The sequence below is a fragment of the Ixodes scapularis genome, unplaced genomic scaffold (genome assembly GCF_016920785.2).
Source record: "Ixodes scapularis isolate PalLabHiFi unplaced genomic scaffold, ASM1692078v2 PGA_scaffold5__190_contigs__length_132052651, whole genome shotgun sequence".
Lineage (NCBI taxonomy): Eukaryota > Metazoa > Arthropoda > Arachnida > Ixodida > Ixodidae > Ixodes > Ixodes scapularis.
In genome coordinates, this window is record NW_024609880.1 from 75,193,636 (window position 1) to 75,206,104 (window position 12,469).

The 12,469-nt window shown below is 46.2% G+C and overlaps 2 protein-coding genes and 1 non-coding gene across 5 annotated transcripts in view; 2 read left to right on the top strand and 1 right to left on the bottom strand.

Moving 5' to 3' along the window:
- Positions 1–4,318: 4,318 nt before the first annotated feature.
- On the top strand, positions 4,319–4,400 carry Trnaf-aaa. The gene has a single exon. It is a non-coding gene; the product is annotated as a tRNA-Phe (tRNA).
- Positions 4,401–4,572: 172 nt separating this feature from the next.
- On the bottom strand, positions 4,573–6,296 carry LOC115326688 (transmembrane protein 126A). Its single transcript, XM_029987584.4, has 2 exons — positions 5,977–6,296; positions 4,573–5,143 (listed from the first exon to the last, which is right to left on the bottom strand). Exons 1-2 carry the CDS (start codon positions 6,117–6,119, stop codon positions 4,642–4,644), a joined length of 645 nt encoding a protein of 214 aa, XP_029843444.2. The 5' UTR covers positions 6,120–6,296; the 3' UTR covers positions 4,573–4,641.
- Positions 6,297–6,514: 218 nt separating this feature from the next.
- Positions 6,515–12,469, top strand: part of LOC8024648 (neprilysin-1-like) — a 30,015-nt gene continuing 24,060 nt past the window's right edge. The window contains exons 1-2 of one of the 3 annotated variants that reach the window (XM_040220204.2): positions 6,515–6,701; positions 12,221–12,447. In XM_040220204.2, the coding sequence (XP_040076138.2) occupies positions 6,599–6,701; positions 12,221–12,447 (330 nt within the window). In that variant the 5' untranslated portion in view covers positions 6,515–6,598. The remainder of the gene's footprint in view (positions 6,702–12,220; positions 12,448–12,469) is intronic. The other 2 variants (XM_040220205.2, XM_040220206.2) reach the window with 2 other exon arrangements.

Sequence of the window (12,469 nt, forward strand, 5' to 3'; positions counted from 1 at the left end):
TTTATTAACTTTTTATAAAATATAGATAGGGTTCTGCATTTTTTCAGTTTATATCTGAGCAAAAGTCGTAGGGTGCTTTTGACCATCTTCCACAAACTTCTTAGCTCTCCGGATGTTTGATGTCATTGGCCTAGGTACAGAACAGCAGTCGGAAAGTTGATTGAAACAGAAATCTCATTCATAACACAAAAAGAACTGAGCCTTCCATCATATGAATGGTTTTTCTTAGAAATAAGCGCATACATTTAGTAACTCAGTATGCTTGCCTATCTTGGGGCAAAGTTTCTTTAGCTGGATGTGTTGATTGGAATCCTGGTATTCAGCAATGTGGACGACACCTTTTTTTATTAGTTACGCTAACCATGCAGCATAACTCGCAGGAAATAAAGGCTGCGGCAATAGACCAATTTCAAATTGATGCATAGATTATGTGCGGCCGCAATTTGGTCAAGCACTATGAGCACGCATCAGACATGAGTGCTTCATCAGCATTCGGAGTGTACTTGCATTGAAACGCATTCAATACAAGTGCTGCCTCAGTGCTCAGCACAAACTCTGAACCAATCGTGGGCTTCACGCCGGAAGCGATAAGACCAACTAATGGCGGCTGCACATAATCTATACATCATTTCACAATTTCGGAAAGGTCTGTCGTAGAAAGAGATGTGTAAGAGACACCTGTCTGAAACATTATTCCGTGGCTTAATCAACAGAGAACTTTTGTTTCCTGTTCATTGCGTGCAGCTGCCGAGAAAGTCTGACTGAATCTTTAGTTCCTGTCATCAAGGCAGACGGGACATGGGAGCATGAATATAAGTTCAGTCTTCAACGAAAGCAGGAGGGAGAAAGGTTGATGAACGTCTAAGTAAGAAACGTGTCCAGTAGGAGGGCCCAAAGTGTAACGGCTGAAGCGGTTGAACATGTTAGACTATTGTCGCAGCGAGGCTGTTGTGATAAGGGTTCAAGAAACATTCCTTTGTGACACCTGTAAGCAAAAGTGAAAACAAGAAAAAGGGAATTGAAAAAGTTGTCCCAGCATGCCGAGAAAATACAAAAACCAGTCGGGGCTTTTTTAAATGGCAGTTTCTAAATTCTGTTTTTCGGATAAATCGATCTGCAATATTCTTACTGGCGAGCATTTTTTCAGACTATCGGATTTATCTGAAACTACGGAATTCTAAATATAGCATACACTCTTTTTATACCCTGTGTCGCAGATTACGTTTTTGGTTCAGCCCAGTAGCCATACTAAGGGGAATGGCTATTATGGTATAACAATACTTAATAAGGTGAAAGCCGTAAATGTCTCATCGTTCAGTCGACCTTCAAAGTCCTTCAGCGAAAACACGTCGGCGACATGAAAGGTACCAAAAGGTTTACGTGACCACTCAGGCGGCCACTCAATCGTATGCTCAAGGACGACACTGTCCTTAAAGTCGTCTCAGACGTCGTCCTACAGGTCATCCTCTAGGTATCATTCTTGATGTCGTCCTAGAGGCGTCATCCTTAAAGGGGCCCTGCAAGCGCTTTTTTACTGTTTTTTAATTTGCACCAAACCTGAGCTCACTGACCATAGTAACTTAATGTAACTTTTCTTTTCTCGAATTTCGCTTTATTTTAGAAGTTATAGGCAAATTAAAATTACAAAAACAAGCAAAAAATAACCTCCCTCATGACGTCCTTGGTTGCTTGAAAGTGGCCGTGAACTAGAGGAGGGATAGTAAGCTCAGCGAGTGCTCACGGCTGCCGCACTCCGTGTCGACGGCGCGAGAGGGCGCCACTAAGGCGTGTTCTGGATAGGCTGTATACAGCGGGCAGCCAGAGCGGCTGTCATTGCATTTGCTGCGCGATTGAACACTAATTCGCCATGACACTTCATTGGCCACAAACGACAGCAAACACGGGGTAAAGATCAGTTCAGAATGGGACTCGCTTCGTGCTGCCTTACCGCGAAATGGCCAAAACGCAAGACAAGCCTACTCGCTGAAGGCCTTCGGAACGCTCGGAGCCGGTCGGATCCTCCAGTCCGTAAACGACCGCAGCGCCGCCGCGTACATCCGGGGCCTTTCCGTGTCGGCTCCTGATCCCACTACTCTTTTCTAGTATGCGCCACCTTTTCCATCGCTCGGTGGCGGGTACGTCGACGCGTCATTTCTTGTTTCCGTGCTTCATAAACTGCATTTCTTTCTTTTCCGATCTAAAATACTGAACAAAAATTACTTTTAGAAATAATTGAAACAGTTCGCGCCACTTATATTTTGTATTTCGACTAAAAAAAAAGCTTTGAGCGGCTCTGACCAGTAGCAGGCCAAGGACCAAAGACGTCACATTTTGCGCGCTTTCGGTACCGCGGGTCGCCCCCGTCGGTGGAGGAGGTTTCCGCGTCGCCCGGTTAAAATATGATGCACTGATATTTAGTTACTCTCTCCGTGCCCGCTGGCTTGCCCGAACCCCGAGGGTTGTGGAAACCGCAAAAAAGGTAGACGCTTAAATATGATTGCAGGGCCCCTTTAAGGTCGTCCTAAAGGTCATCCTAGAAGTCGTCCTTGACGTCGTCCTCAGCGCCATCCTAGACGACGTCCTAGACACCGTACTTGGCATCCGTCTCTAGGACCGTCGTCCTCAACTTTAATACACATGGAAACATTACCTGAAAGCATTTCACCCGCAGGACTATAATGCTTTTGCCTTCCTACACGTAAGCATGCTTTTGCCTTCCTACACGTAAGCAGTCTTAAAGGGCCCCTGAAAAGAAAGAACAGATTTTCTTAAGCAGTCTAATTGGGATATGCATGTAAAAAATAAAATTTTTGCACAAAAAAAAAATTTTTTTTAGCAATATTGACGGCGAGATTTATTTTAAATTTTGCGCACAAAGTTCAAGTGGTCGTGGAATGGTCATTCGCTCAACGAGATGGTCATTCGGTCTTTCCGCCTAAACGTGAAGGCGAAGCCAATCCACCTTTCCTCCATACACCCGAAATGCTGAGAAAACAAGTGGAAGGGAGGTGACTATCAACTATATACGTTTCGCGCCGTCAATACTGCTTTGAATTTTTTTTTTTTTTTATTCGTGTAGAATTAATTTTTTGACACGAATGGAAAGTGGACACGGGTTCTGTGTGTGCACAGTTGAGAACTGGGAAGTCTTGGCAGATCATCTCGGCAGGCCTGATTCTGCATGAACGCGAACTTCCAAGCATACTTGGAAGGATCGGCGCAAGGTCCCGATACCCACATCGTTCTGTGAAAACACGACCTGCTCAAGCGATCGCAGCTGCATTGAATCACTTCCAAGTCCAGGGGTTAGCAGTCTTTCTTTTCAGGGGTATTTGCAAGTGTCCTGTATTTTTAGTGAGTGGTGCGAGTACTCAGTGTGGGGAAGTAAATTGTGCCTCAAATACAAATTAAAATTTGTGCTTTAATTTAAAGTACTCGTCCTCGCACTAATGGAGAAAAGTAGACCGCTCGATTTCTACAACACATTTCTTAAAATCTGTCTCGCTACTCTTGTGTCACAAAGTCACGCTTGGTCAACTCAGAAATTCTGGGAATGACAATTGCTCCAGAAGGATAAGCAGACAACGCAAGACTCCATTTTGGTGTCATCAAAGCATAGGCTGCTCACACCTGTGTAATTAATAATGTCAAAATTAGTCACTAGTACATTTCATATGCTAGGTATGAAAAGGACTGTAAAGCGTAAAAATGAGCGTCACTTTAAAAGTTTCTCCAAAAACTTCATCTGAGAACTTTGCAAGTAGAAGCACCTACAGTAGAACCAAGCAAATGCTTTTGCAGTGGACGGAACGAAAAAAATTACCCCATCTCCACGTGGTGAATGATATTGGTTGGGGCGAAGCTCTGGATGTGCTGATGATACTGATTTTATTGTTCATAGGCAGTGCTCATGGTGCTGATCTTTTTTTATTGCTCATAGGCAGTGCTGAGTTCCGGGTTGCGTTTCGACTTCATTATTACTGCTTTATGGTCGGTGAAAGGCAGAGCCAGCGGTTCTGCTAGCGGATCCGCTAGAAGCCGTAGGAACGCATCTCCACTGCTTAAGTCAACGGTCCATGTCAGAAAGAGAATATGTGGTATGGAACGTGGTTATATACGCATTTGAGCATTGGACCGCAGAGCCCTCTCGTCTATAAACGTTGAGCCAATGCATGCAAAGTTTAACACGATTATATATGCATTTGACTGCAGCACCCTCTCCTGTATAGACATTGAGTGGCTACATGCAATGTATGATTCATAACAGAAACCCCAGCTCTTGAGTTACCACCACATCTCCGAGCCGCCTACTTGTCCCGCAGTCGTGGCCGAGTGTCTAAGGCGATGGACTAAAAATCCATTGTGGTCTCCCCGCACAGGTTCGAATCCTGTTGACAGCGCAAACATTTTTTCTTTTTATGTGAGCACGAACGCCAGATGGACGGACAAACAGATGGACAAGGCTAAACCCTAAGGAGCTTCGCCCCTAAAAAGTCCTGTCGTCTAAAGGCCTCTTGGCAAGGCCATGGCCACAGGCCATGGCCTTGCCAAGAGGAGAAAAACATATGAACATCTGGTGCTATTGTATAATTTATTAAGTTCATTTACCTCTAAACCACTTCCTACACCTTCAGAAAGACCTCACATCTCGGACAGCTTCCTCTGCATCTTGAAGACGCTATTCATTTGTCCATGCATGAGCAGGAAGGCAACTATGCACTGAGCGGCCGACAGAGCGGCCAACGTGTTCCCTTTTTTCTTCAGTGTGGTGGTCGCGTCAATGAAGATATGCCTGTAGTGCGTCTTGACGGGCGGCACTGCGTAGGTGTTGTACCTCACTGCAAAACTTAGGCAGGCCAAGGGAGCAATGACCGAGGGGTAGAGGACGCCGAAGACCAGCTGGCATGCAATGGCCTTTGTCTGTGTGCAGACCACACACTTGGTGTTCATGATCAGAATGTCTGCAGAGATGGCAGTATGCAACATCAGGGCAGCCCCTCCAGGCAGAATGGCGATGGGCATGTAAGTTGCAACTCTCGCAAATGTCTTCAGCTGGTAGTGTCTTCGGAAGATGCTATTGAGCTTCATGCCGCCCGCTGCTGCAGCCAATCCAGAGATTAGGGGGCCGCATGTTATTGGCCACCTGTTGAGAAACATGCAGAAAAATAATAAAGATGAGAGGCGAGAGAGCAAAATGTTTTAAAGAATGGAACGAGGGGCGTGCAAGCCCCGCATCTCTCATGGAACTGCGCGTCGCCGGGCAAATTAAAGTATATTGTCCTTAAAACAACTGCTGTCAAACGACTGACCAGCTGACGGACAAGAAATGGTGGTGGTACTTGTGGCCTTGATTCGGACAATGTTGACGGGATCTGTCGGTGTCTTGGATTTTCCGATATGAAGACCACACTTCAGACTGCAGCATGATTAAACCCGAAGTCGCACACAGTGGAAAAGTGGACCAGTGTTGAGAAGTACGAACAGTGCCCCCTCATGCACAAGCATAATCGTGTATCATGCCCGATTCCGACAGTTTTAAAGAACAGGTTTAAAAAACTTGATTAAAATACAAAAGCTAGGTATGCGGAGAACGGTGTCCTAATCATCTATCTGTTCAAGAAACAAACTTTGGTTTTACTTTTATTTCTGAACGAGACAGTTTGGGAAAGATAAAAATGGGTTGCAAACGAAGCGCGCCAACAACCAGGTAATAACAATGATTTGTAATGGCTCTCGAGAGCCGCGGCACCGCAGTGTCGCTACCGGGCTCTTTTGACTATTTCCCCCGAACACAGGTTGCGTAATTTCAGAATTAAAAATCGCCACCGAGCGCATCTGCTTTGATCAAGGAACGCGAATCAATGCCAGTGATGGCACAACTTCCACCGAGTTACAGTAGCACCGAGAGAGATAACCAGGAGCTGAAATGATGCGAATGTACACCATGTGCATCGGAATGATTATAAAACTCCTTACACATCGCTCCTGGGCTTCCAGTTGTCGACGACCTGGTACTGATACTTCACAGCTTGCGCTTTCGAAAGTTTAACGGCATTCAGCGGCACGCGGTCTGTGGACGTAAACGTCACCACGCCACTGGCACTATGTAAGTCATCCATTGCAGTTGAACCCTTACAGTAACAAAAGAAGCGACCAAGGGGCTTTGGAATAAAGTTCGCAAGTTGTAGGGGAGACACACAGTGAGTACCAAAGTAAAACCGTGGGTAAAACCAAGAGGAGCACTACCGAGAGCTCATGTGTAGCGCCATTTTGTATCAAGGTTTACAGGCGATTGTTCTTGCACCCGATGAAGTCGACGATATGTGTCTCCCCTACAACTTGCGAACATGACGATATGTGTCAGTATTTTATTTTGTGATTTGATTTAATTTTTCGGTTCTCTAGAAGTTGTTTCTATATAAATTTACCCTAAATTTACTAATAAAAAAATAATAGGAGGAGCGATAAGCGCTACAGCATGTCATTAAAAAACAACGGTTCTCGAGCTCATGTTGGAACTCGTCCGAACCAAGCATTCTTTTTATGTGGTTTGCAGAAGTGTTGGGCTGGGCACTTGAGACTTCAGTAGAATCCAGAAATGAACACCGGTCTAGGTGAATCTTTGCCCCTCCCCGCTGGCACTGCTTCTAGCACGCACCCCGCAAGTTCAGAAAACGGCCGTGGCCTGGACGGTTCAAATGGTTCGTAAATAAGTCGCAGAAGCTAGACACATACATTTCAATGCTGCAGGATTTTATCGGAAAATACTTATTTTTCTTTTTGTTCGCGTCTATGTTAGGCAGATGTATGGCATTCCATAACTGGCGAATCCCCCCTCCCCCGTCCTGCTTTCCTCTTTATTGTAATGGAATCATAAGTTTTTATATGACATCTTCTATTCATCTCTATATTTTGATTCACGAAATCATGCAAGCCTTGGCCCAAAAGTGAAAGCCGTTTACAACTCCCTGTAACGCCGAATTGGAGCGCAGCTCTTGAGGAGGAGGGAAGGGTACTGAGGGGAGGGTATACCCCTCCTCCTCCCTCGTGATCCCTGCCTGCTACTCCTCCCCTCATCCTCCTCCTCCACCCTTCCTTCTCCTTCACCTTCTCATCCTTCAACCTCCTCCCCTCACCTCCTCTCTCCTCCCCCTCCTCCTCCACCTCCCTCCTACTGCTGGGGGGTCACGTGACCGGGGGGGAGGGGTCGCCTGACCCGTGGTGCCACGTGACCTTACGGTTCCGCCGACGGCGACGCCGCTCAAGCCGGAAACAGGCGCCTAAGAGCTGCGCTCTAAAAATAACTGGAAAAACGTCTCGTCATGTCTTCATCCAATTCGTTACCCTCCGTCATTGCGCGTAACGTCATCAGATCTGATCATCCCGACTTGTCCTTGCCGAGAAAAACAGATTCGACTATGCAAAATATATGCTCCAGTGGGTTGGCACCCAACAGCAAGTTCGGCAAGTTCTTTCACAATAGCCGTTGATGTGACGTCAGTGCAAGCCATTCATAGACCGACACGATATTTATAAACAGGTCAGCATTGGCTCAGACCGGGTGTGGGCACTGCGCATATGCAGAACTCAGATTCGTGTGAAGTGAAGCGTCTACGCATGCGTCGTTCTGACAACAGCGCCACCGCAGGGGCGTGACGTCAAGGCTGCGTGAGACCCTTTTCAAAAGTGTGCGCCCTCGAGCAGCGCCTCCTCGAGTAGCTGCTGCATCGATTATCAGCGTCATACTCTGAGCATGCACGTGAGCATGCATTGGACACCAGTGCGGCGTCAGCGTTCGGCGCGTACTGGGTCCAAATTGGGCATTGGGCATTGGACACCAGTGCTGCGTTAGCACTAGGGGTGTCGCGAACCGGCCGAGGTTCGAGGTCGACCAGGTTCGACTTTTTCGAACTTTTAGTACAAAATTTGACGAACCTTGTATTGAGGTTCGACTCGTGTGCGCATGCCCGACAGCCTGGCCTGTTGGCTTCGGATTTGATGGTGATGGCTAAGGGATGAATTAAGGGAAGCGCTTATTGGTTATTTCAGTTAATACAGTACAAACAATTAAATTATTAACTTCTTCAGTGTTTAGAATTGGTTTCTTTTATTGCAACTGTTCATAAAATAAAATAACCCCTTGCATAAAAAAAAAAAAAAATTCTCCAAACCTAGACATGCTTGTATCGAGGTCTGGCCACAGTGTCCACAAAGTCAAACCGGTCGAATCTGGTGAAAAGTTCGAAGGTTCGTCGAACCGGTTCGACCCAGTTGAACCCCGAAAGTTCGACCTAAAAATCCGGTGCGACAAAAGTTCGCGACACCCCTAGTTAGCACTCGGCGTTAACTCGAATCCAATCATCCTTCGTGTAGAAAGCTATGCCCATGAATGGATGGACGCTAACGGCTGTACCCTCTATAACCTAGCCTAAAAACCAAAAGTATAATTTTTTCTCCCCGTTAGTTTTCTTCCCCTTTGTCTTTATGTAACTATCCCCAGGCGGTGCGGGATAACGCCAAATTAACCTTTTAAAAGTTAGGGGCTAAAAGCGCTAAAAAAAAAAAACGAACAAGTGCAAGAGACCAACACCACAGAGCGCTACTCGCAACTGAAGTTTACTCGTGGACAAACATAAATATACATACCGTGAAATCAAGACATCCGATGAAAGAGCTGCAACATCATCACACCAATGCTTATCAATCTACCATTTACTTCTTGAAAGTTTTTAAAAACGCCACTTCAGAGTCAAACAGGGCTATCGATGGAACAGTGAAACACATGCCTTCAACGCACTTCGTTATGAAGAACGCTTCGGATGTCTCCTTTCTAGTTTTGTTTCAGTTTCTGGCTAAGATTATGGTGATGTCAAACTTCGGGACACACACACATCTGTAACATTGTACTGCCGAATTTTCCGAGGGTGAAGATATTACAGTGCATGTTCCCTGAGCCTGCCATGTATACAACGACCCGATTAGCCTATGTACACTCTGCTACATGATAAATGAATCTTGTATACCGCACCTTCGCTGCACTCCACATACCTGGTCTTTTGTTTCTTCTGACATACTCCGACGCGTAGCACCCCTCGTCCTACTTTTCCACATATTCTGTCCAATTTTTAGGCTTCGAGAGTAGCTCAGTTTTTGCCCCACCTTCTTTATTCTGTGGCTCACCTTATGCACATAAGGTAACGCCACTAGTCTACGCTTAGGCTTCTCTCTTACACCACCACACCCTCCCCGAAGTTTCTTTACCAGTCCCTCTGCTGCTCCCCACAACAAGTGTAGGTGGAAGCCTCCCTCCTCCAGTTTTACAACCTGTAACCTAAAGCTATCTCCTATCCTATGTGGGCAGGACTTCGTTAAAGTAGCCCTCAGGCACGTAGAGGCAATGTCCCTCTTAATCACTTCTGAGTGACTAGAATCAAAGGGTAACATCCTTTCTTAGCCCTGGGGCAATAAACCCAACAGACATGTGAATGCCGAAGTAAAATCTTAAGATCTAAAAACTGTAAGGTACCATCTCCAGGACTTTCACTCGTAAAATTGAGTCCGGAAGCACTGTCCTTAAACACTTCTAACATTCTTGAAATGAAGCCTTCTCTTTTAGAACTTTCCGAACGAAGGGAAGTTCTTTGTGCCTCGAACTTTCCTTGAAACGAAGGAAAGTTGAAGGCGTGTGTGTCAGCGACTCAGCGCTCCATCGATAGCCCTCTTTGACTCTGAGGTGGCGTTTTTAAAATCTCTCGAAAAGTAAATAGTAGATTGATAAGCATTAGTGTGATGATGTTGTAGTTCTTTCATCACATGTCTTGATTTCACGATGTGTACAGAAATGTTTTTCACTAAGTAAACTTTAGTTGCACGTAGCGCTCTGTGGTGTTGGTCTCTTTCCCTTGTCCGTTGTTTTTTAGCGCTTTTAGCCTCCAAACTATAAATCACCAATTATCCCAAGTGCATACCCTTCTAAACTTTAAAAAATTGGAGAAAAAAACAACAAAAAAAACATTACTCTTTGTTTTCTTCCACCCACCAGCGAGGGAGTCTCTAATTTGTGTCTGGCCAAATCTTGCCCCATGCCACTCCAACACAGTGCTTACTGGGAAACAGGGTTGGAATTTTGAGCCGTAGCCACGCGGTAGGGAGTCCCAATTTTCCTCTGTCCCCAGCTGTGCTAGTTATTCGTACGTCCCTCAATTCAAACCCCAGCGCTCCGGCCAAAGCCGTCACCCCGTACCAAAAGGGGGGGGGGGGGGGGGGAGGAGGAGGAGGGAGGGAGGGAGGAAGGGAGGGGGGGGGGGGGGGGGCGGAGGTAGTAGTAGTAAGCCCCTGCACTTCAAAACCACGTGTTCTACTATCCCGTCTTTCCCTTTGGCATACGGTACACCGCCTATCCATTTCTTTACAATTTACCCTATATGTCATAGTTTTCAATACTCCCGTTCTAGCCTTAAACAGCAACTATCTCCCTCGCGAGTTATCACACCAATGTTCTTGCCTTATTTCCTGTTTTCATCCCCTAAATATAGCTAAATCCGATTTTCTTTGCATTTCATCCTCCCACAGTCTCCTCTCGACCTTCTTCACTTCCTTTTCTACCGAGGTAGTTTGCTCTGCACCATCACCTGACAGTTGCAGTATTTAAATTTCAGCTTTCGGGTTCCGTTTGTCCATTTCGTCTTCAGATTCTTCATATATAAATGTTTATATATCTTACTCGCCCCTCGTGCATAATCCATTCTGTCTAGTCCTTAAATTTCAATTCACTGATCGCCCCTCTAACCTCGAAAGATGTCCAGCCCATGTCTCCCTGCACTCCTTCATTTGGTATATTCCCATGTGCCCCTCCCTAGTGATAGTCTATACCCACGCTCCTCTATAAGGCATAGGCGGAAAATTTTAAAGTTTCCTGGGGGGGGGGGGGGGGGGGGGGGGGAAACAAAACCGCCCCCCCCCCCCCCCCACACACACACACGGGAAAACGCCTTACCAGGTTACAAATGCGATTTTGTCTAGCGAAACATCCTTCGAAATAAGCGATTTTGCAGTGAAACATGGTAAGGAGAATCAAGCTCTAGATACAGGAGCAGCCGAATAAGTATACGAGTATGCTTAATTTAGCTTTGTCAACTTGTTAGTTTTGATCGCGAGCATTACTCTACGCATACATCTCCGTCCTAGTACAATAGTAGCCATTACTATCGTTTTGTTTGTGATATTGCTGTAACAGTATCAATATGCAAGCTCCCACCTTACTTCTTCGTGTCTCGAATGTCGAAGTAGAAGGGATTGAAGACAGTGCGGGTTCTGAAGACAGAAAAAGACTGAAGGAAGGATTGTTTAAACAAAACAAAGAAGAATGCGTGGCTTGTTTGATGCTGGTTTGGCTCTCCCCTAACAAAAAACGAAAAACATCCCTGCTTGCCCTCCTCCTCATCACCCCCTCGTAATGTTGAGGCAGCACCCATGTAGAGAGCTACCGTGGAGCCAGGCTGGCGCTCGGTAGGTAATCCTGCGGCCAGACGACTCTTGAGTCCGCGGTCGTCGGTCTTTGGAGCTTCGCTTTCTCGGTCGTGTCTGGTAGCGCCTTCGAATTTTGCCGACTGTTGCCGCCATAGAACAACAACACATCGCCGACAACATGTAAATTTTTTTTTTTTTTTTTTTTTTTTTTAACAAGCCGCCGGGGGCAGTTTAGAAAACGCATTTCAGCGTTAAAAAGGCATTTATTTCACTGCTGTCACTAGTGCGAGCGGGCGGACCACTTTTCTTTTTTCATCAGTCCCTTCGTCTTGTTTCTGCTTTCTTTTTGCTTCCGACACCTCAATTGCAAGGTGCCCGAGCTCCTTTCTCGCCTTTCTCTGTTCACTTTGCAGGGCAAGAGCGAATTAAGCGCCTTACAATGGTCGTCGCAATAGACCGATCTCACCAAGCGTTCGGCGCATGCGTGACGCCGCCATAACTTTAGTTCACAGGAAACAAACGGCAAACCTGTCGTGAAAGCCTAACAAAATGTGAATCTAAATTATACTTTCCAGTTGTGGCCATCGTTTTTCCTTACTTACAATGTCATAACCACCTTTAAAGCCTAGAAATGTAATATATAACCGTATTTTACTCATCCGTGAAACGACAAGTATTGCTGTTGCTGTTGCCAGTGTTGCTTGATGAACTTTTGAAAAAAGGTGTTGTTGTCCCCGTGATCGTTATCCAGTAGTAGGAAGCATGGCGGAGACTGCGGATCGAGTGGTTAGCCCGGTGCTGAGCAGTCCCGGAGATGAGGCTTCGTGTGGGGACTTGAACCTGATGCCACCGCCACGGGAGAGGCGCACCGACATAGCTGCCCTGGTGGGCTCCGGAGCGGCTAAGGTCGGTTTCTCCGGCGCCATTCTGATGGTAATGCTCATGATGCCCGTCCTGGCGGTCGTATTCTCCACAAAAGTGCGTATGACTGGACAGCATT

Coding starts and splice junctions, on each gene's coding strand:
- LOC115326688 (XM_029987584.4), bottom strand. CDS start 6,119: ATGGATGACTTACATAGTGCCAGTGGCGTGGTGACGTTTACGTCCACA. Junction 5,144..5,976: donor TGGAAGCCCAGGAGCGATGT/GTAAGGAGTTTT, acceptor GTTTCTCAACAG/GTGGCCAATAACATGCGGCC.